This window comes from Eufriesea mexicana, unplaced genomic scaffold, assembly GCF_001483705.2.
Source record: "Eufriesea mexicana isolate 0111107269 unplaced genomic scaffold, ASM148370v2 scaffold4744748300, whole genome shotgun sequence".
Taxonomy (NCBI): Eukaryota; Metazoa; Arthropoda; class Insecta; order Hymenoptera; family Apidae; genus Eufriesea; species Eufriesea mexicana.
Window position 1 is genome coordinate 177131 of NW_016907858.1, and position 26991 is coordinate 204121.

The 26991-nt window shown below is 41.2% G+C and overlaps 1 protein-coding gene across 8 annotated transcripts in view; it reads left to right on the plus strand.

Moving 5' to 3' along the window:
• Window positions 1-26991, plus strand: part of LOC108556082 (nuclear receptor coactivator 2) — a 220903-nt gene that overhangs the window by 134125 nt on the left and 59787 nt on the right. The window contains exon 1 of one of the 8 annotated variants that reach the window (XM_017896632.1): window positions 11976-12067. The exons of the other annotated variants lie outside the window; for them this stretch is intronic. Coding sequence (XP_017752121.1) covers window positions 12051-12067 — 17 coding nt within the window. The 5' untranslated portion in view covers window positions 11976-12050. Of the gene's footprint in view, window positions 1-11975; window positions 12068-26991 lie in introns of those variants that run through there. 8 annotated transcript variants of the gene reach the window in all.

Sequence of the window (26991 nt, forward strand, 5' to 3'; positions counted from 1 at the left end):
CACCGGATTAAAATTTTGGAAATTTTTGAGACTTTTTAATCACTTCGATCCGATTTTTCGACTCACCAGCGAAGTTCCCTGGGTCACTGCGCACCCATAAGTGGAAATAGCGTTCTTCGGACCATTTTCTAGATAACGAGTGTGGACAGTGAATCGAAATGCACCGGATTAAAATTTTTGAAATTTTTGAAATTTTTGAGACTTTTTAATCACATCGATTCGATTTTTCGACTCATCAACCAAGTTCCCTGAGTCGCTGCGCACTCATAAACGGAAATAGCGTTCTTCGGACCATTTTCTAGATAACGAGCGTGGACAGTGAATCGAAATGCACCGGATTAAAATTTTTGAAATTTTTGAGACTTTTTAATCACTTCGATCCGATTTTTTGACTCACCAGCGAAGTTCCCTGGGTCACTGCTCACCTGTAAACGGAAATAACATTATTCGGACGATTTTCTGGGTAACGAATGTGGGATAGTGAATCGAAATGGGCCAGATTAAAATTTTTTAGTATTTTCAACCATTTGATCCAATTTTTCGACTCGTGGACGAAGATCACTGGGTCGCTGCGCACCCATAAGTGGAAATAACGTTTCTCGAACAATCTTCACGGTAACTAGTATGGGTGATGGGTTGAAACGCGCGAAATTAAAATTTTTGAGACGTTTGAGATTTTTTTAGATTTTTTAGAGAGGTGTCTCAGCGTTGAAATAGGGTGTCCCGAGATTCTTAACGCTTTAACTACCTATTTTTAATGGGCAACCTGAACATAGCGAGCTTAGTCGATGGTAATTTTAATAATACGACGAAAGTAAGTAAATATATTAATTACAGTTCTCTCTCAAAATAGGGAGGCATTGATTCCTTTTAAATCGATTATACGTTTGTAGTAATTGCAAGGAGGAATATTCTGAAACCAGTCTCTTTGACTATATCGGTAGTTCTAGTGTTAAAATTGAAACGTTTTTAGTCCGTGGTGAAAATAATCGCGACGTGTATAAGAAGACTATGGAATTAATATTAATTAATATCTGATAATGCAGATGGAATTTAATAGTTACGCGTTACTATATAAAATAATCGAGGACGTGGAATTAAATGATGTTTAATATCCAATTAAAAGAGCTATTATTTTGCTTTCGACAAAAAATTGTACAGCTTATGAAGAATGATTTTTAACGCAGCTTTTCGAAATGTGGAATTTACCCGGGATATTGCACGTTGCGAATAATCGCATACGCGTATATTAAAAACGGAATCCTATTACATTTATTGTACAGAGAAAAAGAGATTACGTTCGCAGTTAATTAAAATCAGAAGTTATGTCAATGTTGAAAATAATTATTCATAAATTCACGTGTTCCATATTGAAATTTATTCTCCCCTAATTTTCTCTTCTAATTTTCCCGGATTATTTGTCTCCAAAAATCGCAATGCGATAGTTACGAATTTTATTCCAGAATTTATTTATTCGTCGCTATTGTCGCAGAAAATTATGAAAAATCGCGAAAGTTTCGTACAGTAATTATACGAAATAATTAGGAAGAATATTTTGAATTTAGCAATTTTATTAAATAACTAGTTTTATCGCAGATATTTTCGCATTAAAGCGGAATAGCAAACTCCCTGTCAGGAATTTCAACATAATATTCCGCAGCAAAGTTTTTCATCTTAGTAATCTAAATTTCATGCACAGTGCGTGTGAGGTGCGTATGCGCGTTGTGGAAAATGGAATTATTTAAATTCCGATCGACATTGTTCATATCAAATCACGGAACGCTGATTGGAATTTCGCAATATCTGGATTCATAGGCTGATTTTCTAGTCAGGCCTTGATGTCTCTGCAACTATCCGTTTTACTTTTCCCTGCAACCTATATTTCCGTAACATCGCTCTCGAAAATTCTTCAATTTTTATTTTTATAGCAAGAACCAATCATTTCTCCTTGGCAATATTTTTTATTCCTATTTAAAAGTGTACTCGCCGAGTTCTCAAAGCCTTCGCATAATTAATCTCCGAGTGTACAAATTTTTCATCCATTTATCCGTGAAAATAATTATTTTCCGTCAAACATTCGCATCGAGAATTACACCGAAGTACGTATATCCGTGATTTCAAGGGAAAAAATGCATGTCACGTATTTTAATTTCCGACACATTACGGTCCAAAGCTCCGGGCATCGATTCGTCTCATTAGCGTTTGGCCCAATTACACGATCTTTTTAAAAATACATTTACTTTCGTTCATTATTCCCCGATAAGCATGAATCGCGCGTCTCGCGATCCAATTAACGAACAAGCCAGAATTTAAAAGAGTCACGAGTCTCGTTTCCACGCGAATAATCGTATCTCGAATCCAAAGCAGGACCAAAAAAGAACATGCCAAGAATTGCCCAAAACGAGTAAACCGTCGACCAATGTTCACATTATGTCCATATAAGCCTGAGAAATTTCAACGATCCTGCCATTCTCTTTGCTTGCCAGAAGATTCCTGGTATTTCCGAATTCTTCGTTTACGAGATCGTGCAAAAGATCATTTTAAAGATCATTTTTGTAGGGGGCGGAAGTATCTAGGTCTTCGTAGATACCCCACTCCCAATATTCCGGCTCCAAGGGAAAGGTTGGCTAAGTGCGGTAGTGTCCTCTCTGTCTAGCTCGATGATGGGCTGTTGTTCCTGTAGTGCTGGTCTGGTGGTATCCCCGTGGTCGTCGTTGCTATAGATGGGGTAGCAGATAGAAGGACGACGGAAAAAGAAAGGGATGCGTTTTGTTTCGGGTCTACTAGCGGACTCATCGGTAAGACTTGCTTAGCAGGCCCTGCCTTAGACACTGGGATACTTAGGAGTCACGGGAACTTCTATTTAATCGTTTCGGTACGGAGGAGTTGGCCGCGGAGGAAGTTTTTCATAAGAATGGTTCCACTGGAAGCCGCGAAAACGTGTTTTGCGGTATTCATAGAAATCTCGAGCGTAATCGACACTAAACTTTTCTTTCGGATCGCGACAGTCGTCACACAGTGATGTTTCGCGGATGCCGCCAATAGGCGACGGTAGTACTCGGAGAATTTTTCGTAGATGCCACCAATAGGCGACGGTAGTACCCAGAGAACGTTTCATGGCCGCCGCCAATGGGCAGCAATAGTACCGAAAGGGTTAAGAGAAGTCGAGGCTTCACCGAGGGCTTGCGATAAAGTCCTCGAACCTCTTTCAAGGAATCCATCTGTTGGCGAGGGTGAGAACTTGGTCGCTACAATTTTAAAGATCATTTTAAAGATCGTTTGGAATACGTAAATCACGGTCGCTCGATCATCCGTCTTCCCGCGAGGAGTGGATGGAAGGTCCGTTTTTGGCGAATCGCGGAGGTGTCGTTGCGATCGTGGAGATGTATAGGAGGCTCCTGAACGTGCTAGATGGTCGAGAGGAACAGGTGTTTACCTGTGAAAGCGCGAGTGTCGCGGTGACGAGCGATATCCGATGGAAGAGGACGTAGGCTGGCGCGCATGTAGGCAGAAGGTGGATAAGCCGCAATGGCGTAACGAGTATTCGCGATCGATTCAAATTATTCCGATGCTTTTTCTCCTCGAGTCCGTCCGGAATAGTGCAATTTCTCGCTCGTGGATGAAATTGCTCGCCATTCCTCGTTCCAATCCGTCGAGAGAGTCTGGGACTCCTCGTGAGGGCTGCGATTAGGGGTTGCAGACGTCGGAGGAAAGACGGGCGAAAATTTCGGCAGATTTTCCGTGTTCAATGGTCGTGGAGACTTTCGAAGAGGTTTTAGAAGCACTCGACGAATGGATTAACGAAATATTAATAAATAAAAATTAAACAATGATATGGGAACGGTATTAATAAAAAAATTGCGTAACCGAGTCGTCATTCGTATACTACTGCTTTCTTGGAATGGATTTCAGCTATTTCGAGATGGGACGATATCCGAGGATAAAGTGTGAATTAGGTACGAGAATATCGCGAAGGAAAGAGCATATTTTGAGCCAGGATAACTTGTTTTCTCCATCTTGAAATTAAGTATAAATCTCGATAAGAGGATGCTGCGTATACGATGGGATGTTAAAGAGCCGATACGCTATGAACTTCTCAGATCCAACGATAATTCTTCGTTAACCCCTTCGTTTACGATACCGCGTGAGTCTCGTGGTAAGGGAATCGGGCCGAACACGGGTGTGACGGGCGAGAGCCGTGACCTGTAGGTAGAGCTCAATGTAAACAACATTGGTCAGACTCGTGGTTAATTTTCATCGAAATTTTTCTGTTTCACGAGTCTCAGTTACGTGTTACTCTTCGTTGCGTTCGCACAGAAGTTGAATATGGCACATGCCATCGGAACTAAAAGATATTAATAAGTATTTGACAATACGAATATTCCTTTTTGTCCTTCGTCTATAAAAGCGTTAAATATTTTTTCTTAAGTGTTTCAATTTTCTCAAACTATGCCAAACTACGTCACTTTGGCCCAAAACCTTTTGCCCCGATGTAAAATATTTTTCGCAGGGGAAGGAATAAATCACGCTAATTAATATGCCCCGATTAAAAGAGAAAAGAAAGGAATAGAAAATAAGAAAACAATAGCACCGACATGGCGGCGTTCGTAATTTCTAATTTCGCAGCGCTTACGAAAGCCCAATTCCGCTTCTCCGTAGCAGCGACATCTCGACTGGGTCTCCGGTTTAAAACGCCGATCGAGCAACCAGTTTGGAATCCTTTTGTTGGGATCGGAAGCCAAGAAACTGCACGAAGTTGTCGCACCTAATTCAGACCGGGTATCAAATTCCGGCGTGTCCGTTTTCAGCGATAGAAGTGACGTCACTCTTCTCCGAATGCTATGAAATCATATTTTATGGCTGTTAAAGGATACAGGCCGCGTGGTTGCGAGTTGCTTTTTAAATCTTGTGGGCAATGGCGACTTTATCTCGCGATACGCTTCCCTTATCTTGTTATTGTCTCTGTCGCCATTTTTCCCACACCGATCGCAAACCGAACTTTCCTGGTCTCTCTCGTCCTCTCTTTCCTGCTCTCTCGACAATATTTATCACGAGATTTGTTAGCGAGAACACGTTATATTCGCGATACACTTTACAGAGGATTTTAGGATGTACGTTAGTCGTATGACGCGTGCAGTGATAGCGTTAAGTATGAAACAGCGTGCATGTGTATAACTTGTTACTAAACGGATGTGGCTTTATGTTCAGCTCTGTTCCGAGACTAGACTCCCGAAAATTCAGCGACCCCAGAAAAGGGAAAGCGAGTTTTCGGTTTCCAAGTGCCTCAGAGGCTCGTAGGGTTTAACCCTTCGCACTCGAGAGGCGCCTCTCGCTTAATCAGATTCTAAAGATGGATGTTAATTAACATATCAAATTTACAATTACCCAACGATGCGTGGAATATCGAAGTAAAATAATTCCACATCCTGAATTGCACGCGATTTCTTTTATTTACCGTTTTAAAAATATCGTCAATCTTACGGCAGAAAGTCGCCGAATAAATATTTTCCTGTAACGAAAAAATCGCCGAGTGCAAAGGATTAAGCCTTTATCGCTATCGTCGAGTCCAACACGGTCAGCTATTCTCTGTCAATGTCGCGTCGACGTCTTCGCGATGTCGAAACGTGGTCGCTGCGTATCGGCTTGGTATTCGTTTGACGACATCGAGGAAAATTGCATTGTCGCATCTGGAGATAAGGCCGGGGAGATTCCTTTGTCAAAGGAATCGAAATTAGAATGGCAGAGATACTTCTGCCGTATCGAAGTCGCCGAAAGAATATTCTTCTTGCGTTCCACCCGGGATTGAAAACGTGGCTGAAATTGAAGATAGGGGTCGCTGGGGGTCGTGTCGAAATCAACCTAATATCAGAACAGATATTTTCATAAGAGATTTGCATACCGATATATACCAATGATTGGCAAATAATTTTACTATACGTTAGACGAGGTACTAGAGCTTGATCTCGAGCGAAAGTCGAGCTGCAAGTATCCTATGTATTCGAAAGATATAAGTTTAGAAAGTTTAAAGCCCGAGCGTGGCAAGTCTGAGAGTTTAGTCGGTTCGAGTGCCGAAGTTCCAGGTTCGAGAGTTTAACGAATTCAAGAAGTTGGACCGTTTCACGGTTTATGTAATTTACGCTGCAAATGCTCGAGTAGCGTTGCAGTCCAAAATATTCGGGTATCTAACCAATTTGAAACTTCTCTATGGGTTCGAGCAACTCCGGGCAAGCGTTTAATCATTTTATCCTTCCTTTCTATTCATTTTTCCGCGACAATGAACCTACGTGGGTACGAGTTTCCAGCAAACGATATTTACCGTTTAAACACTCGTGAAATTCTTTTATCTTCTTTACCTTTCGAATGAAGTTTTCTGAAACGCGTGATTCACGGGACGTATATTAAAATTGAGACGGTTTATGTCGAAGATGGTAATTTTATTCTTCGTTACACCGTGTGATCGAGAAATTATACGTACTTATACCTGTATTTAAAAATTTTTGTTTTATCTTTATATTATTATTACTCGAAATTCCTTTTTCCATAAGCTGGGGAAATTTCCAGTGGTATTTTATTTGAAATAAGTAACGTATAAGATTGACAGAATTTGGGGAATTGCAAAACTAGAAAAATAAGATATAAAAATAAGTAGATTCGTGGAAATTTGATAAATATTTCATAAATGTCAGATATGAACGTTATATTTTCTCAGTGGAATCGTTCGCGATATTTTCCCTTCGCGTCCAATCTCCCTGTCACATCGTTCGAATTTGCAAAGAAAAATGCCATTAACCGACTCGGATCCGGACGTGGCAGAGATGGCCGAAAACGAGCGGGAAACGATTTCGTCGCGTCGCGATGACACAAAAGGCCATGAAATATTCGACACGAGCCCCGTCAGCCTTTTCGAGATTACCTAAAAATGAAATCCGAGCATCGTTTGTGTGTACATCCGGTTCGCAGGGGATCGATGTAACGAGCTAGATGGAGAACCGAGAAGAAAAGAGAAAAAGGAGGGAAAAAAGCACGAAAAGCGAAACGAAGCGCGAGATAGAAACGAGTTTGCGAGAGAGAAAGCGAGGAATATGTTTGGGATCAGAATTGCGCGTGTCAATCAAATTTCTAGCGGACAGATCAAATTTCCCGCGAATGAAAATCGCGCGGAATTGGCGGATTTCGATCCCGGTCGACGACTTTTTCCGCGATATTGCAAAATCCTGTACGGGTCAATATCGAATCGACGCGCTGGCCAGGGCACCGTGGCGAACAATAAAATATTACGTCGGTGCATTAAACATGCAGATACCGATCGATGTTGACACCGGTTGCAGTTCGTTTCGTTTCCACGATTAGATATCGCATGATCGTCCCGTGCTTGCTGGAAATCCATGTACGCCACACGGATTTCGCAACAGCGTCGAATTTTTGCTCAGATTTTTTTCTTCCTATTCCACGGCGTAGAATAGTCAAACGGTGCCAAAGCAACGTAGAAACAGGAGAGAAAAATGATTAAACTTAATTTCCAGGAGACAGCGTATAATTTCCGAAAGCTTGCAGCGATCGAGGAAAGAGGGAAAAGATATGGATGAAAAATTACAATTTTTGCTTAAATTCGCCGAATTATCATTTTCAAAGGGTAATAACAATTCTGCGCGTTTGATATAACTGGAAAAAATATTTGCACGAGTAACGAGGTTGTGGTCATCGCGAAATAAATGTTGCGAGAGTGAAACGATATATGTAGAACTACGTCATGCGCACTCAGCCATGGATTTCGAAATGACGTAGAATTAATCAGCGATATTCAGCAAAAGGTTTATAAAGTCACGTAGGACCATGTCACCGATATCCGGCTAAAGAATTTCGAATGACGTAGCACCACGTTATCGGTTTTGGACCTGTTAAGTTAGTCGAGCTTGGTATTTTACGCTGATTTTAAAATTCTTAAAAATCTTTCTTTTTCCCCTCGAAAATTCCATTTTATTTGCCATTCTCGTTGTTGGGATTACGGGTAAAAATAAATAACTATCGTTCTTTATAATTATCTTTATTCTATTCTTAAGAAAGTATGTCTTCTATGTGCTAACTGTACGCAGGGAGAAACAAAACTAGAAAAATGAAAAAGGGTATGCAATTGTAGCTCGTCCTGGTCCCCTAATTCTTATCTACGGCATGAAGTAAACGCTTCTTCGACGCATAGTTCAAAGGCGTATCTGTGAATACGTTAAGACGTATCTTATTTTCAACATTCACGAACTCGATCTCGATCCGTGATCTCGTAGACCACGTGTTTGACAGCGTCGTCGTAGTTTGCCAAATTCTGTACTCCGTGTTTTGTATTTTATCACGTTTGTTCCGCGGGTTCGACAGAGATTTAATTGGCCCTTGAACGTGAATGGCCGTGGATTAAAAGGGAACTTTTCCCAGGTACGGAGGGTACCATCGCCGGGTCGGAAGGGGACGATGGTTATGCATGACGAAGTGGATACGTGGAGTGCGTAGGAGGTTAAGATTAATTCATTAGATTGCTGACTTTTTAATGTTCGAGATACGGTGTGTTACCATTAGCCATTGTGCGGATGTACAATAATGGGAAAGGCTAAGTAGAGGAGCGACTGAAACGATGATCTTTGTTTCAGGCCCTATCGTGCTTTTAGTTACGCGGTGTTTATAATAATTAATCGGATTTCTTACGATTGGCATTGCGTATACGGTTAACATTTATTTCCTAGAGCATCTCTTTTAATTTCTTCGCATTTCCAGCGTTATCTCGCCTCCTTTTTACCCTCGCAAATCGCTCTGGATATGTAAATCTACCATTTGCATTCGCCTTAGCCCGCGATTATGTTCGTGTATTACGCTACACGCTGACCCTTCACATGTAACTGTAATTTAACTAAAAAACCACTTGGTGATTTCACGATAAACCTAATATGGTAAAACAGCCATCTTTTTTAGGAATATTTTCATGAAATGTCCACACGTAACGTTGTTACATTCTGGTTTTTAGGCAGCCATTTTTGCACAGTTAAAGCAAGTTAAATTTGTAGAAACTACAAGGTGTTCTATTATTTCGTCGCTATCGATGGGACCAAATCCTGCTACAATTTTCGTTACGTCCTCATTACCATTATCGCCATTATTATTATTCTTCTCGTGCCAATGCGAGTGGCGCAAGACGGAATTTTCTCATTCGTGGAAACACTGGGGGGAGAATTTTGCCGGGGTTGTTCGGGCAGAGGGCATTGTGTGGTAATAGGCTCCATCATGGGCGACATTCAAATGGCCCGCAATCGCGTCTGGAACCGCGGGAGGAAGGGAAACAGGGGGAATTAGAAGCGAGTAAAATGAACGGGAAAAGGGAAACCGTGGAAAGGCACGCGGCGAGGAAAGTATGCGATACAGGATCGCCGGCTTCTGTCGATTACGCTCTATACAGCGGCGTAATTGCATACGCAATTACGCTTCTGAAAGCGAGCATCATCCAGCTCGCGCGACTCCTTTTCCCGACTTCTCCGCGTTCGTCTCTTCCGTAGCCGGTGAATCGTAATCCGGTAATTTTACGGTAATACGCCTGTATCTCCGCCATTATTTTCTCTTTTTATCCCGATTATTTTCCCGACCTCGGAACTCGTTAACTGTATCTCCACTCTTGCTTCTTATCTGCGAGGAATCAGAATCCGAGTCCCTCGCCGCGCAGAATTTCCTTGCTTGCAGTAATTAGAATTCTGATTTTCTGCCCAATTATTTTGCGCGATTGGTCATCGGGTTTCGGTGCAATTGAACGTTCGAACCCAATTGGGCCCTCTCCAGTCAAGCGTCTAAGTAGATTTCTTATTCTTTTTTTATTCCTTATATAAAATGTAAAATATTTTTACGTAATTTCTAGAGCGATAGCACTTTTGAAGAATATTTTTTTCGGACCCCTTTTTATTACTCGGCTTCGTCTCGTATACAAATGTATCGCTCCTGTTTATGAAGTCGAGATTCGAATTTGACGAGTTCTCGTACAACAAAAAATGAATTTTAATTTACCTCGTTCGAAACTGACGGCGTAATAATTTTTCGATGTACATATATACGAGAGAAAACGAGGAAAATGTCAGAAATTGATCATGAAAAATAAGCGAATGAAATAAATCACGAAAATTATATTAGATCAAATTTCTTGAATTAATTACCACGGTACATAGTATCACGTTTCGGTTTCGGATCAAATACAGCGTTAACGATGGAAAATGTCGTTGATAAAATAAAACAACGTAGTGAAATAATAACGGTAAAAAAATACGTCGCGTAAAATTAACAAAAGATATTAATTACCCTATTCGTTCGATCAACGATTGTCGAATTGCGTCAAGGCATCCCCACCACTCCATTCCAGATACCGAATCCCCACCCACGTTAGCCTGCTACCGAAAATCTATCGTCTGCACAAAATCCCCAACAAGCAGCACCCACGAGCCACGACCACATCTACGATGACCCACTTTCCTGAACAGAGTTCGAGCGCGCACAATTAAAAGCCGAAAATCTCGATTATAAAGTAACCCTACTGGCGTACCAAGAAATCTGCTCGCTGTGTACGTTACGCGCGGCCGGAACCTTCCCCTAGCACTGGAAACTACGCGCGTAGCGTAGCGCGCTGAACGAAGGAAGGACCAAACGGAGCCGAGGGAATACGGGAAGGGCCGAGCGAAACGCTCGCGAGAGACTCGGAGATCGGATCGGTCGGGTGCAATAAACGTGGCACGTAACGCGGCGGTCGACTCGGTCGTTCGGTCCGGTCGTTCGGTCGCGAAGGCAAGGCGGGCCACACGGGTGCGCGCAACGCCGCGCATGTCCGTGTTGCCATGATCGCCCTGGCCCACTGACCTATATTACACGCGGGTACAGGTCCCGCATATACGAGTCGACCCACAAGCGACCGATGCTCGGCCGTCGCTAGTCGGAGAGGCCAGGCCCTGGCCTGGTGTCGCTGCTTCCCGTGTGTCAGATGTTTCGTTATATTCACGCGGAAATTCTCTGGATCGTAACGCGATAAACCTGCGACTTATATTCGCTTTCGTCCTCGCGTGTCTGGCTTCGACGTGCCGTGAAACGTCGCGACGCGACGCAGCACGGTGCGCCGTAGCTTGTCGAACGCGACGAATCAGTGCGGCAGTCAGTCAGTCAGTAGTCGCGCGTTCGCTCGGTAAGCGGGAAGAAGGTGACGTTGGACGACGTTGCTGCTACCAATACACGGAGATCGCGCGAGCAGCAGTACCACCACGTGTGTCCGTGTGAACTGACTGGGTCTCGCTCGTTCAACTCTGAACGTGGCGAAGGAACCGAAGGCCGGCGATCGCTGACGAATCGAGGAGCGCGCGCACACGTCGAGAAAGAGGAAACACGCGATGTGTGTGCTGTGGTGGCGGCGGCAGTGGCGACGGTGGTGAGCGATTGTTGCGCAAAGAGAGGGAAGCTCGAACGGGCGGACGCGCGCGCGCGTCCGTGGACAGTGGAAGAGACTGGCGTGGCGTTCTGGAGTAAAGGAGAGAGCGGGAGGAAGAGATAGAGAGAGAGTGGAGCTGTTGGCTTAGGGAGTAGGCAGCTCGCACTAGTCGCGAAGAGGGGAGTCGAGAAACGCTGCTTCGTGACAACTGGGTGACGGCTGCGTGGATACACGCTGCTAGTGATGCAAGGTGCTCCTCTACGCGATAAGTGGTAACGTCGGCAGAAGCAAAAGCACCGGCTTCTCGTTGCGTTGCGTCGTCCCTCGCCGCGCCGTGGGTGTGCGCCTTTACGGTTCTATCTTCTTTCTCGCTTCTATTCTTTCTTCGCGCCCGTTGCTCCGCGTGCCGCGTTCGAATCTCCCGCGAAATCTACCGCTCCTACCGCCCGCTGGAGGCGACTGGTCGTGCCGTCTATCGGAGAACATGGAGTGTCGATTGTCGCGTGTGCGATGAAACGTTTCGTCGTTTGTGGTGAATGTTTAGGTGTCGATTGTCGAGGAATGGAAACGCGGTTTCTGTGTGTCGACGTGCCTTGGAGTCTGTCGTGGCACCGTGAGGATGCTTCTTGGAGAAAAGTAAGATTGAAAGTATTGTCGTATCGTATTACACGGTGAATTATGTAAAGCATCGATCGAGTGCAAACCGAGTGCGTGTATCTCGACCCATGTGACGAGTGTCGATATTTCAGTGCTGTTTTTCCTTTTCTTCCGACGTATATATATACATAACGCGTAACTGTGGCTACGTCGCGTACGAGTGAGGTTAGTTCTGCCAGCGAATCGGTCGCATTCTCGCGCGCAAAAATTATTGATCACCAGCAGCCGATTCGACGTAGATGGCTGACGTAGAATTAGGACGTTGGAAGGAGTCGCGGCGTCAAGCCGCGAAAATTCGCCGTGGCGTTGCCTCGAGACGATGTAGTCGTCGACGTTGACGCGTCCCGCTCGCGCAGAACGGAAACAATCGTTTTTCTCGAGCTGATATCAAGGTCGAGTGCCTTCGATCCGCGACGTTCTCCACGGCCCTTGGCTGTTACGCGCGCTTCTCGTGGAAACGTTACCATTTTCGCCGCTGTTTCTTCGTTCATATTTTTTTTCCCTCTTTTTTCTTCTCTTTTTTTATTTTCTTTTTTCTTTTTTCTTTTTTTTTTGTGGTTACCGTGTTACAAAATTCCGCAAGTAACCGACGTTGACGTTCTCGTTTAAAATTGTTTTCTCTTTTACTGGTCCTCCCGAAGTAAAGAAGAGGGAAACATGGCAAGTTTTGTGATTCGAATTATACGATATTTTTAAGTGTTTTTTTACTTCGATATAACGAGAAATCTTAATGGAAATATAGTTCTAAAAATGACGTTGAAAAATGGGATAATTTCGTACTCTGGCATTTTTTATCGAGTCGTAAAGAATAATATTTTTCCAGCTCATACTCCAATTTGTTCCGATCGTATCTCAAACATACATCTCGCTATTAATTAGTTACGCTTGGTGAATTCGCAATCGTTTATAATTACTTTCATGAATTAACGATTGATCGATTACGTAAAGGTAGGGAAAAAGGAAGGCATAAATTGATTGTACTTAACCTTAATTATTCATTTATTTCGTGATTATCGCCGTGAAGTAACGTAATTTACGCGTTGCAAGAAGTAGTAACTAATTTAAGAAGTCAAATTAAGCAACTTCTCGATGAGCGAATTAAGCGTCTTTCTTAAAATCAAGGGAACTTCGTTTCTCAACATTCTTCATCGAAAATTGATTGCAGTTTAACATCGAGGTTACAGTCAATTTTATAAATACTCTTTTCGAACTTATCGTGCTCTTATCTCCGCGATAATTTATCTTTTAATTTACATTAAAATTTCTCTTACATTTGCTCGACGATTTTCGACAAATGCATCGGAAACCGTATTTCTTCTAAATATCGCATTCTTCGTATTGTACGATATTACATTTGACATTCTCTCCAACAACGTTTCGACGTAAAAACGATCGAAAAATCTTTTATTCGACTTGATGGGATAAAAATGAGAGTAAAAAAATGAAGAAAATGGAAAGAAAATTATACCTGTATAATAATAATACGTAAAATTCACGCTTTAATGAAGATTCAATGTAAAGACGGATCGTGGAGAAATCTCTTATTCGTCCTCGTAAAATAAGAGTGGCGATAGAAAAGGAAGAAATCGGGAAGGAAAAATTATAGCAGTATAATAATAGCGTAATAACGTAAATATATTCCCTCTCTAATGACGGTCCGATGTAAAAATTTTTTACTCGTCCCCGCGAAATACGAGCCGGGATAAAAAAATAGAGAAAACGGTAGGAAAGTTAAGAGAACATAATAATAACATAATAATACAAATATATAACAATCCAGTCTCTCGAATGCGTTGGACGTGATCGATAAATGAAAATCGTCGTTCCTTCCCTATACGTCGTTCGATCTTGATGGCGTCATTAAACGTAGACAGTGGCGCGGTGATGATCGTGATTACTTGGTAGTTATACACTTTGCACGTAGCTAATAACATACGTTCTTGTATTCCACTATAAACCGTGCTTGTTTCAATATCCGTCTCAGCCACCCTGATTTTTCCTTCCGACGCCCGGCCCAGCCACCATTTTGTAGCCGCTGCGACTATCCGACTCGTTGTAAATTGCCCGTTCGAACGTATCGGGCCAATTTTTTAGCTATATCGTGCCGGGAATATTATCAATTACGGCTTAATTTATTTACGACCGGGGAATTTCGTGGAAAAAGGATGCGGGATAAAAAGATGCTCGATACGCGATTTATGGCGTGTCAACGAAACCTCTGCAAATCTACTTTAACGCTGCCACGCACTTTTTATGTGCTGTGCTCAGGGGGTCACGATAAAATTTCCATTATTCTTAGAATATAACGATAAATTATCAAACAATATGGTAAAAGAGGGAGAAAAAAAATAACGCAGATTATGCGCTATTAAAATTTCTCTATTCATTTTTCGTTGTTCAAATTTGAAAAAAAAAAAAAATAAACGGTTAAGATAAAACAAATATAGTAAATTTAAAAAATTAGTCAACCCGTTAAGAAGTTTCAAGCGCCATTTCGTTGCGTAAATTGGAAAAAGAAGGGATTTTTCAGGGATAAAAGAATTCGAGATAATCGATGATCGATTATGTATCGTAATTCGCGAGTTTGCACGGTTTCCGTTTCTCGTATGCAGAATATTTTTACTCTCGCGGTATAATCAATGGAGTTGGAGCTCGTTGGTGAATAACCTGCACGAGCAACCATAATCGCCGTTCGCTGCACGTGGACCCTAAACAGCGTAATAGTGACTAGGCAAAGGAGCGCTCGTAAAATTTGGGTCTTGGAGGATGATTTCGCTTATCAATCGCGATGGTGGCGTCGCGTTAACTTCGCTCGTGACCGCTGGTGACGTCGTTTTATTTAAATATCCGCGATATTCGTTCGTTTCTTCGTAAATGATACTGGAGTTTTTTGCACGAGAGGGAGCATAAGCGAATACGCGTCGATCAACTCTCTGTCGAACACGCTATGCTTTTGTGCTCGGCTTGCGCTCGCAGTTCCACTTCTTTTTGCGTGTAACGCGAGGCAAATGCAAATTGAAAACTGAACCAGAGTCTTTGTGAGATGAAAGAAACGGAAAACGATTAAATCTTCCGATAAAACTGGAAAAAAGGAGAAGGGGAGAGAGAGAGAGAAAGAGAGAAAGAGAGACAGGAGGAATTGGAACCGAAACATGTTCCACGATGATCGAGTCCTGGAGCACGGATTAATTTACATTTAGAAGGGTCTGTCACAATCTTCTAACCCGATATGCGTTTTGGACCAGTTGCACGGCTGACTTTGCTAGAAGAAACTTTACGTAACAAGTAGATGGCCGTTCTTTTCCTTTTTATACTCTACCAACTATTCCAGATAGTGGGATAGTAAATGCATTGTAAACGTATTTTTCCCCTCTTCTCTTTGTAGAATGGTAACTATTAAAAATGGTAACACGCTAGTTTCTTTGGAAATATTCCTTTCCTTCTCGTCTTTTTTATTTTCGAAATTTTATTTTATTCATGAAATAGCAAGTTCCTCTCTTTTTCTTTTTTTATGGAATAATAAGCATTTAAAATAATAGAGCAGTACGTGGTAATTAAGACGAAAACCAGAATAAATGATATTTTCGTTTGAACTTTATGCTCGTAGTTTATTCAATTTTGCCGAAGAATGCTGGCTTTTTTAATTGAATCGATGCACGATGAGATACGGAAATGTAATGTTTATGTCTGCTCATGCCTGCAGTATTTTTCTCTTACATTTAGGAATATTTTACTAAAAATATCTTTGAAATTTATTATTGAAATCTATTCGTAATAACTTTGTCCACAGAGATTACGATATTTCTCTTTATTTCCAGCTGGAATTTCACCTAGCCAAAGACAAAATTTTGCCCGTTGTATCAAAAATGCAATTTAGTTTCTCCATTGATGAAATTTTCGTTGGACAGTGACACCAAAGGAAAAGGAAAATAATCTAGATCCTTTTTCAAATTTAATCCACTGCGATTCCTGTAGCGGCACGAATTAGTGGAAATACGAAAAATACGAGAGACATTTCGTTTAATCAACTTAGCCATTTTTATTTCATACACGTGAATCTATGCTTCGTTCCACTTTCACATAGTCGAGCAAGAAAATTATCTAAAATTTGTAATCGCAAAATCCTTACAAAGAACCTTACGATTCTTTAATTCTCATTGATTTTCGATATTAAAAAACAAGAAAAATAAAAGATTATTTAATCCATTCGATCGAGGTGCAATTGACAAGTGAATCAAACTATGAAACGTTGGTTGAAAAATATTCCATACGCATCTATACCTGTTTCATTCCTTCTTCTCACAGTCGAGTAAAAAGATAATGAAAAATTACTAATCCCAAAATCTTTCTTATAAATAATCTTACGATATTTTAACTTTCATTGACTTTCAATATTAAAAAAAAAAAAAGAAAATCATTTAATCCACTGGATGGAGGTGCAATCGACGAGTGAACCAAGCTAGAAAACACAGATTCGCTTTCATCGATCATTGTCTTATTTCGAAAGGAGTTGCATTAAACGGGAGAAGCGTGTTAACTTCGGGTCGATTAGCTACACGTAATAAACGCGTCGATTATATCTTTTTTACCATCCGCCTTTTTACTCGATACATACGTTTCAGCTGATGATCGAAATGATTCAGCGAACGAACGCGAGAGCTAAATGAGCTGTTCTCGAGGCTGCTGCGCGCACGCTTTTGCTTTCTTGCTCGTGCCTCTGTCACTTGTTAAACAAATCACGAAGTACAACATCCCCGAGTCCCGTCCACGGTATTAGGAAGAATTTCACCCGCGGTACCGCTCCCAGCATTCCCGGACCCCGTTACGTGGCCCGAGGAAACTTTATTCCGTCGGTTTTTACAGCTAACTCGAAAGAACAGGCACGATATAGTTCCGAAACGATTTTTATACTGCTTTTATACCGCTTTTATATCGCTCTTTTATTTTCTTCCCTTCTTTACGAGATTAGTCGCTGCTACTCCCGCCGCCACGATAAATCTTTCATATTTTATACGCCGTTCGTATCTCGCATTTCACCGTGGCTTTTTCTATGCTAATTCCTTCTTGGTCAAATTGATTTTTTACAGTTCCACCTCGCTCCGTGCGCCGCGCTGCTTTATCTCACGGGTTAACACGATTCGCGGGATTTAATTGAAAATTGTAAATTTAATATCAAGCTAACGACGACGTACCGCGAATTGCAAATTTCGCGTAATATCGTATCGTCGTTCCCGTTGATTTTGCAACGACGATCGTGTCGCGTGTCGTGATATAGAAATTTCATCGAATAATTATAATTCGCGAATTTTAACCGAACCGCCTGCCATCGAGATTAATCGCAAATATTGGCAGATGCAATATCGTTGTACGAAATATCTAACCTCGGCTACTAGGCAGGGCCCAGTGTCGATGTTTGGCAATGGGATACTAATTTGTTATCGGTACGCAAATATTCGGCGTGTCTAACCGACGTGATTAATTAATTCATCCCTGGATTAACTAAGGTTTCGACGGAGAGAAAAAGAGAAGAGGGATATAGGAGGAAAAACGAGAGAAACGGTCGAGGAAGATAAAGAAATGTATCATTAGCGCTACCATTAATTACGTGCAGCACAGAGTGAGTCACCTGATATTACAATCTTGATTTCTATTATTAGTCGCTATTATTATCCGTAGAGCAAAATGTTTCAACGAAAATTGCACGTTCTCCATAGGGATACGTTGCGTTTATTATTAACACTGGGTTCCAGATTTTTTGCTTTCGCAGTTATGGCAGGCGTAACACTGCAATTAACAAAATTAATCTTGTCTTCCGTTTAAATTGATATATAATCGAGGAACTGTTTGAAAGGCAAGAAAGCAAAATCGTGTTTTCAACGTTGACATTTTATCTCGTTTCTAAAGTATCGCGTAAATTTTATCTTTAATATAAAACAAGACTACAAAATTGCGATAATTAAGAAAAGATTCTTCAATTGATATTCGCTTCGATCGAAATAAAAATGATTTACGGGTGCAAAATATTCAGACGCACGTTGTAGGTCAGTAGTTTCACTTTTGCAGAAACTCTACACGGAATACTAGTTTTCGAGGAGTAAAAGTATTTTATTCGCAATTCACTTGGAATCCGGAAAAATCATTTTCATGATGGGAAAAATTGACGAGGGGGCGACAGTTTCGCGGGGTTAAATCACGAAATCGACGGATAAATCACGAGGAGACCGCGAGAAAGAAGGCAAAGCATAGCCAAAGAGCGCAGGCTCCGGCGACGTATGCAAATTGGGCGGCAATGGCGGCGGGGAAATTTGAAAATTTATCTCGTTGTATCGGCGCGATTATGCAACCCCTGTTAGAGGAACGTGTCTAGCAGCGTTTCGATAGTCGTAATACCTTCGATTCGGCGTTATTTATGGTTCCATAAAGCGGAAGATTTACAGACGGCGAGACGAGCGAACGAAACCGAAATCAGGTTCGACAATGAAATAAAATTTTATACCTTGGACTTGAGAGCCGAGCACGCCCAGCCAGCTGTCTAGCCTCGTTTCGACGGTACAGGCCTTTGAGAACCGCATGGGTCATTGAATCCTTGCTCTAGCCTCTAGCGAAATTCCGATCGAAACGGTTAATAATGTTTAATTGAACGAGGCTCGCCGTTGTGAATATAATTCATGAAACCTGTGTCACTCGGCGTTTTAATTATTACGTGTTGCATCCGTTGTGTCGTAAAATTAGTGGCTCTTTTTGGTTTCAGGAGTTATAGGCTTTAGAAGTTCTTCTTTCAGGTGCTCGTCGAGGGTGGTAAGGGGTGGGTCGGGGTTCGTTAATGCAGAATTTAAAGTACGTTTTGTTGGAAGCTCGAGAAGAAATATTGTATCGAAATGGAATGAAATATCGTCGTTGATATGAGAAAAATTATAGTAATTTTGAGCAAGGAATATTTATCGAAATTTTTCCCGTGAAGCGAAAGGTAATACTTCTTTCGAACAAATGACAGAAACTCGAGAAGAAACGTGTCACGAGAATAGATTATATAGGTATAGCAAGAAGTACACAGCATCGAGTTAAATAAAAATCACAATAAAAGATTATCTTTCATCCGGTGAAACATGTATAGCAATTTATGTACAGCAAGGCTTCGAAAAGTCTTTTGGATGTGATATTTGCATCCGTGAATCACGAATGAAAATGCATATATATACATGCACTCGTTTATGTATCGCGTTAACTACATCGTTGTTTATTTTATTTAATCTAAAATCTCTGGAATCTCACCAAACTATGAATTTCTTTCCGAGTGCACTTTGCCGTTCACATTTACGTCGAAGGTAATCGTAATTCGTTCGTTTCTTCGTCGAGTAGGTGACTCGAAAATTTCGACTATAGTCCATAAACTTGATTTTCGTTTCTCCGTTCCCGGAAACTCACAATTTCTCACGGACAACAACCATTGAACCCGACCCACTCTGTGAACTTCACCGATCTAGGTATTCTGGTCAGCGAAATTACATACTAGATAATTATCGATCAGATAAATCCAAACGTACAATTTCCCTTTTTATCTACCTCAAACAGTCTCGAATTTCGAAACAGTAGCGTATCAAACTAAATCTTCCACCGTTGGAAATTCACGATCGGTCATCCGCGAACCAGTCGGTTTCCAAGCTTCTAATAAATTTCCCACCGTGTTTACCACGTTCTCTCCAGTTTCATTCTCCCTGGTTCCCGAAAATCCGATTACCCCGCGACTGAAACGCTCCGGAAAAATCATATTCCACGGACCATTCGATTGCCCCGATACGTATCGGTGGAGGTTGGGAAAAAGGGAAGAAATTTCCCGATGAATCCCCGATGAAGTAGACAACGGCGGTGGTTTAACTCACGTCCGATTAAACTACAATCGAGTGACAGGATAAATAGAAGCACGATCGATGGAATCGCCACGCTGAATTTCCTGCCGGGGCTCGACCCTCCTGTAATTAACCTTTACTCGCGGCGTTTATCAATTAAGCCTGCCTGAATCTCGGACGTTTTGCCCGGGGGCCTATCTCCGCGAGGAATCGCAACTTTAACGAATACCCGTAATCACGATTTTTCCACCGTGTTTTTACGGCCTGGCCTTTTATTCGGCCAAGCCCCCCGAGCGCTCCCTCAGAGGAACCCCGCGGATAACCAGCCGCCGATTTTTCGATAGACCGTCTGCCTTGTTTTTCCCGAGCAATGGTCGAAACGATCGAGATCGAGATCGAGATCGAGATCGGGAGTACGCGATTTTGACTTTGTTTCCGATACTTACGACGCAACTGTCGTAAATTTTTACTAAACGTCGCGTAGTGGAGCTTATCAGAGACGCGTTATGCGTTGTCTAATGCGTGGATACGGATGCTGCACGGATGGATGATAGCGATTATTAAACCGGGAAGTATCGTTTTGTCGGTATAATTATTCTCCGACGAGGAATACCATATTCCGATCCCGAATCCCAAGTAAGGCGCGTTGGGACGTCGACGATTGGTGACCATGTGCACCAAATACCTGGTGTATGTATAATTTACCTTCTTTTCTTAAAAATTTCTCGAAAACTGTAACTTCTGCCGTTACATCTGCAAGTTTCGTCATTTATATTAATTGGTAGAAAAATACTTAGTACTACTAAGAGTTCTTATGGACTCAGAATTTTGTCAATTCTCGAATACTACACACGTTTTCTCGATATCGAGGCGTCGTCTATCATAGACACTGAAAAATATAGGCATCTAGAGAACCACGCAGTTTCCCTATGGATTCGTCATTAATCGTTTCCAAATAGGACCGACCTAGCGACGTAATATAAGAACGAGAATAATTTTGTGGCTATACTTCTGTGTGTATCTGTAAGACTTTGGAGATTTAACCAAATCAAATTTAATCTAATGTAATACTGTGCGAGTTATCGAAATCAAATAATTCTACAATTCTATTATTATGCAATTCTTTATTTACTGCTCAGAAAATTATCGTCAGTTTTTTAATAGAGAATTTTTGGATTTCAACTCTTCTCTAGCCAAAAAATCGTCGAGTGCAAAGGGTTAATATGTATGTGGTACGTTGTCATACATCAATTTTCGCATTAAATTATAGTAATACGTATTAAACGTATAGCAGTATAATTAAAGTTTGAATCGTGATTCTAATTTCATTGCGTATATTTATAATGGAACTTTGGGGAATTAAATGTTACATTTTCAGCTTTAACATAGAAGTTTCTCTGTAACGCGTAGCTAGTCATGGTATACATAGGTAACAGTTATTAAAGTGGTACGATGGAAACGAACAGGTAGATACATATTACAACTGTGTTCCTGTACCAGTGGAAATTAACGCTAATTTTCCTAAACCAGTTCCACATTGGCGGTAATTAAAAACGCAGAAACTCCTGACAATTTATCATTTCGATTATTTTTCACAATTTCACTATTAACGCGAAGACTTGCCAAATATAGTATATGTAAATAACCTCGATTAAGATAACACAAAGAAGACAGATAAATTACAATCACGTTTCTATCCGAATAAAAACGGAATAAAATTAATTTACATAAGCAGTGTTCTTTCAATAATCGCAAAGGCAAGAAGTCTAAGAACCCAGCTACTACTATAGTCACCTATCACAAAAATTAATTCTAATTAAAATTAAAATTCCGCTTAACTCTCTTCGCAAAGAATTGCAAACGCCATTGCGATGATCGTTTTTCTTTTTCCTTTTTCTTCCTTTATTTTCTAAAAGACTTGGCCACGAATGCTAAAGACTGCCAATCCTAAAGACTGTAATGTTTAACGACGACCATCGTAGCGAAAGGGTTAATATGTAAGAACATTTAATAACCTTCTTCCATTTCGTGCTTCTTGATTATTTTCGACCGCCATGCACGGTTAATCGAGTCGTTAAATATCGACATCGAAGCACGGGGAAATTTTTGTAAGCGAGACTGCGAAAATGCAGGACGGAAGGGACGGATGATGCTGGATAATGTTCCCCGGGTGAATCGTGGAGACGATTGCGTGGGATAAAAAGGAAAAAGGAGGCAAAGCACGCGCTGCTTCTCGTCCACGTGCGGCGAATTAACGCTGTTGAGCCGAAGTCGAGGATCCGAGCGGATCTCGCGCGGATGGAGAAAATTAGATCCGAGGAGCGTGTGTCGATAATCTTCGCTTCTAACGAGTGGTTATTTCGTTCGGTTAATTTTAGATCGCTCTCTGGATCGGATGCTCGATTAATTCGTGGATTAGACTGCTGCCCTGATTTTATGCCGTCTCTAATCGACTCGGAAAATTGAAATTTATCCCATGAAAATATTGCACTTGGAATACTACACTTTTCCCTGCAGAGAATTAGCAACGTCAGTCTTCCTCGCTGTAAAATCGTTGGCCATTTTCTGCAGCGATAAGAAGAATTATTTTATTCGAATATTTTATGCATTTTTATCTTCCAGTTTAAATCGAATTTTTATAATTGCAATGAACATCGACTGAGCATCCTCGTTTAAATGCTAAGGGCTAAGACGATTTAAATCGTATGCAGTTCGAATTTTACGAATGCGATTTAGAGAGCTGATGGTTTATCGATGATGGGTCTCGAGTTACGGTAATAATAGTATTCCTTCGTATTTTATGAAAAAGGGAGAAATTTTATTCGCGAGAGATAAGAAAGAAGTTGCCAATAATTAGCAGTAATCCAGTGTCGAACAAAAATTTATTTAAACGTGACACCGGTTTCCATTAGATTTTTCCTAGTTATAAATTCTGAGATCCATATGACAATCAAAGTCACTGTATTTCGCGATGGACTGGAAATAAATTCCTTTTTCAGCATCTCGAATCAACTGAAGTAACTCTTCGGCTCGATTCTAACTTTAGGGCTTTTATTCGATTGTTTTTTCATATCGTCGACAATTTATTATTTCGCATCTGTCCGTGATGTTCCAGCCAATGACACGTCAGTGTTTAATATTTGCACCCTCTGTCGACGAAATATTTTGATATTAATATTTTTCGAAATTTAAATAAGTAATAATGAGAATACGATTTAAATTCGAAGAAATTGTTCGCACTGGAGACTAGCGAAGCGGTGAAACAGTTAATCGAGTACCAAGGGCTGAACGAAGTTTCCAAAAATTCGAGGAGATTCTCGGAATATTTCAGGAACGTAAATACTTAATCGTGGAAAATGGCATGGGATAAAAATATCGACCGGCAGAATTTCCCGTCGTTTATAGTACCAGTTTTCTACGTACCTGATCGTACGTTAGAAACACGTTCCATGACTCGCACGTAACGCTTTACAACGCGTTTTGCCGCATAGTGGCTTCATTGCACACGAAACGACAGTCGGTCGCTAATAAAACAAGCGTGATAACGATGCACGTCATGAAAACACGTTATTGTCTCATTAAATACGAACAGTGTGTACGCGGGAACGTTCATTTGGTGAAAAACGTGATGCACTTACGGAACTTTTAATCCAGGTTAAACAGGCATCTGCGGCGAAGTCGATGCTCGAAGCCGCGTTGTAAATCTCTAGATATTATGCACACCGTGGCGTAGTTGCATCGAGCCCCTTACATTTTCCTACATTTTCGTCTTGGCAGCGTGCTTCGGGCGATTCTCTAAAATTAACCCGCATTATCGTAACGCGATAGTCAATAAGCTTTCAACGTCGTGGAATACTTTTTCCACTCGCGATAATTTTGCAATTAACGCTCGCGAGAGTGCAACTAATCCGCGTTTTTTTTCCGCCCAGAAATTTTTTCACCACGATGAAACTTTCGAAATTAGACGTTAATTGGTATGCCCGAATGGCACATTCGAACGATAATTCCCACGAATGTTCGTGCAAACGGGCACGACTGTAATTATACGGATATTAGAAATAATTGCATGAATTTAAGAATAATAGGACGGCTGATAAGGAAGGGCGCGATAATATCGCGGCCCGTGATTACGTTGTTTCACGACGACCGACTAACTCGGGGAAAAGGAATATTAATAATTGTCAGTTGCACGCGTTGCGTCGCGCGCGTTTCAAAATGTCTGTCCCCGATTCGAATAATCGCTTCCGAAATGAACGATCCAGCGACTATTTTCATTCCCGAATGCTTTTATCTTGGGAGCCGTCGATGATTGATAATCGATACACCGGTTATTCGCCGAGACTCGTTAACAATTCACTCGGTGCTCGTTTGATAAAACGTTGAACATCGATCGGCGATCGTGGATTTTTTCCATTGTAATTTATCGTATCGGATGTAATGGATCAACGTCGAAGAGTCATTTTATAGGATTTACGGCGCACAGAATTTCCTGTAATTTCTGAAAATTAATACGAGAATTAAGTAGTTTATTTCGCTTATTTACGTGTATGTAATTTTAATTAAAATTTGACTTTGATGGAATTTTCTTCCTCGATAGTAATCAAGATGTAATGAATATGGAATATTTCAAACGTGAAATTTTATATAAAAGATGAAAAAAAAAAATACTCGTTATTCGAGTTCTTTATATTCAGTTTGAAAATTCTACGCTTAAAATATTACAGCACAGAAAAGGTTTGATTACGTTCTACCGAAAATTTTAAAAGCTCCTAAACAAATATTAAAATCAATTAAAAATTTCCGAAAACCCTGTAGGCTCCCAAAGAAATACCAAAATTGATTAAAAATCGCTTTACGCGAAGTTCCGTTTTTACGGTCGGCAATCTAATCGCTCTTTGTCTTCCGGTGAATGCACGCCTCAGTAAAGAGGCCAAAGGTGCACGAAGAAATACTTAAATCGATTACAAATCACTGAATACGAACACCCTTTATATAGCCCGACAGCCTAATTACTCTTCTTCTCGACGCTGCCGCCCTCTACGAAAGAAGCGCGCGAAGCTCGGTGGCAAACACTCGAGTCCGTAAAAAAATTCCTCGATACAAAATATATCTTGTATACAGTTACGCGAATCACCGATCTTGCCTTTTTGATCGATCGCCTTTTATTTCACGTTCGGAACGCCGCGTCACCTCGACGCGGAACCAGAGAGCCGAAGACAAAAGGGAGGAAGCACCGAGAAGGAATGAGTCGTATCGTAAGAGTTCCTTTCAATTCCGCGCGCTGGACCGTGACGTTAAGGTCACGATTCACAGGGCCAGCAGTGGCGGCAGCAGCAGCGTGGCTTTTATCGCGCGGATGGGTCCCGCTTCCGAAAACAATGCTCGCCTCTCGTGGCCGTTCGGAACCGTTCGGGTCACGTCGGTTTGTTTCGTCGCGCGTCGCAGCGACATCGGCCACTAGTCGCAAATGTTGGCCAGCGTGGTGAAGGTGATTAGGTGACGTCGAGTAGCAAATATGTCAAGATGCCTGACGAGAGATCAACGCACGTGTCTAATTTGTTCCTTTGTAACGCGCCCGCGTTCAGCCGGCTATATTTACGAGAGAAATTACCCGAGAATTTCTCGGACTGTGCACCGTGTCAAATTGTCGCTGGCTCGACCGTTTTCAACAGACCGATGTGGAGCGACTCTGACGAATTCGAGGTTGGTCACTTTGAGTTTAATTTCAATTACGTGGGAATTCTTCGAGATTATTTTAGGTTATCTCGGGTCTAATAACTCGACGTGTCAATTTCGATCGAGGTATAGGTTTTCTTGGTAGCATTTTTGTGACGATATTTGGCGTTCGATTCGGTATCGGTGTATCGGTGGTCCTCCATGTTTGCGTTAACAGTAAAAGTAAATGGCGCGCAGGCGCGTATTCGTTTTCGCGATCGTTTCTTTCGATACGTACGTCTCGTTGGTAGAGGTTAGGAATCAGTTCGTCTCGTGACGATTTGCACGATAATTAAAATAAGTTACGACGAGTGGTTTTATACTTTATTTTATGCAGTAATTATGCTTCGAGAATAATTTTTTGTTATTATCGACTAACGTGTGAACATATATATGACATTTCATTGTAATGTTTAACATCGATGTTCCATATTCGATTTCACGTCGGTGCATCGATAGCCCTCCATCTTTGTTTAGGATTTTCAAATATCGCGCGGTGGTCGTGTATTCGTTTCTACAATTAGATTCTTATATACCCCTTTTTAGGTTACGAATCGATTCGTCTCGTTACGATCTCTGTAACAATTAGCATAGTTGACGAGGAATCACTTTGCGTGACTTTCAATTTCGAATTATACTTTGAGAATAATTTTTTTTGCACCGTTATCGAAATGAATGTAAATATATGCGAAATATCGCTTGTACTTAACGTCGGATAATTGATTTGCTACGGTTAACATCGTCTTATAAAGTTTGGATATATAATGAAATTTTAAAACGAAATATTTTTCTTTCAATCACCATTCTCATCAACTACACGAGTGTACACAAGTCATAGTTAACAATAGGGCATAAAATTTGACACCCAGTCGCCAATTTGCTTTTACAACTACTTTATGGACACTTTTACGAAACTAAATCTCGCACAATTTCATTCCCTGTTACGATCAAGATCGTCCAACCTGATTCGAATTAAAACCGTGTCACGCGAATTTTACAGTCTTGTCGCACGACGAGATTCATGCAAATCAATCGCAACTAAATCGGCCATCGCGATAAATCTTTTCGCCAACTTTAATACACAGCTACGAATAATTTCTTAAACCCGCGCTTTCGATCGATACTCTTGTAATATTAATCGCTAAAATATTCGATTTCGTCGAGGAAATAGATTAAACTTACTTTCAATTACCCCCCCGTAGCTTTTAATCGACTAGTCGAAACGAAGTTTCAATTAATTAAATTGTATGTGCTTTTTTAAATTCCGTCTCGCAATACGCAAATCGAGGGTGTACTTCCCCGCGCCAAATATGAAAATATATTTTTAAAAAGGAGGGAAAG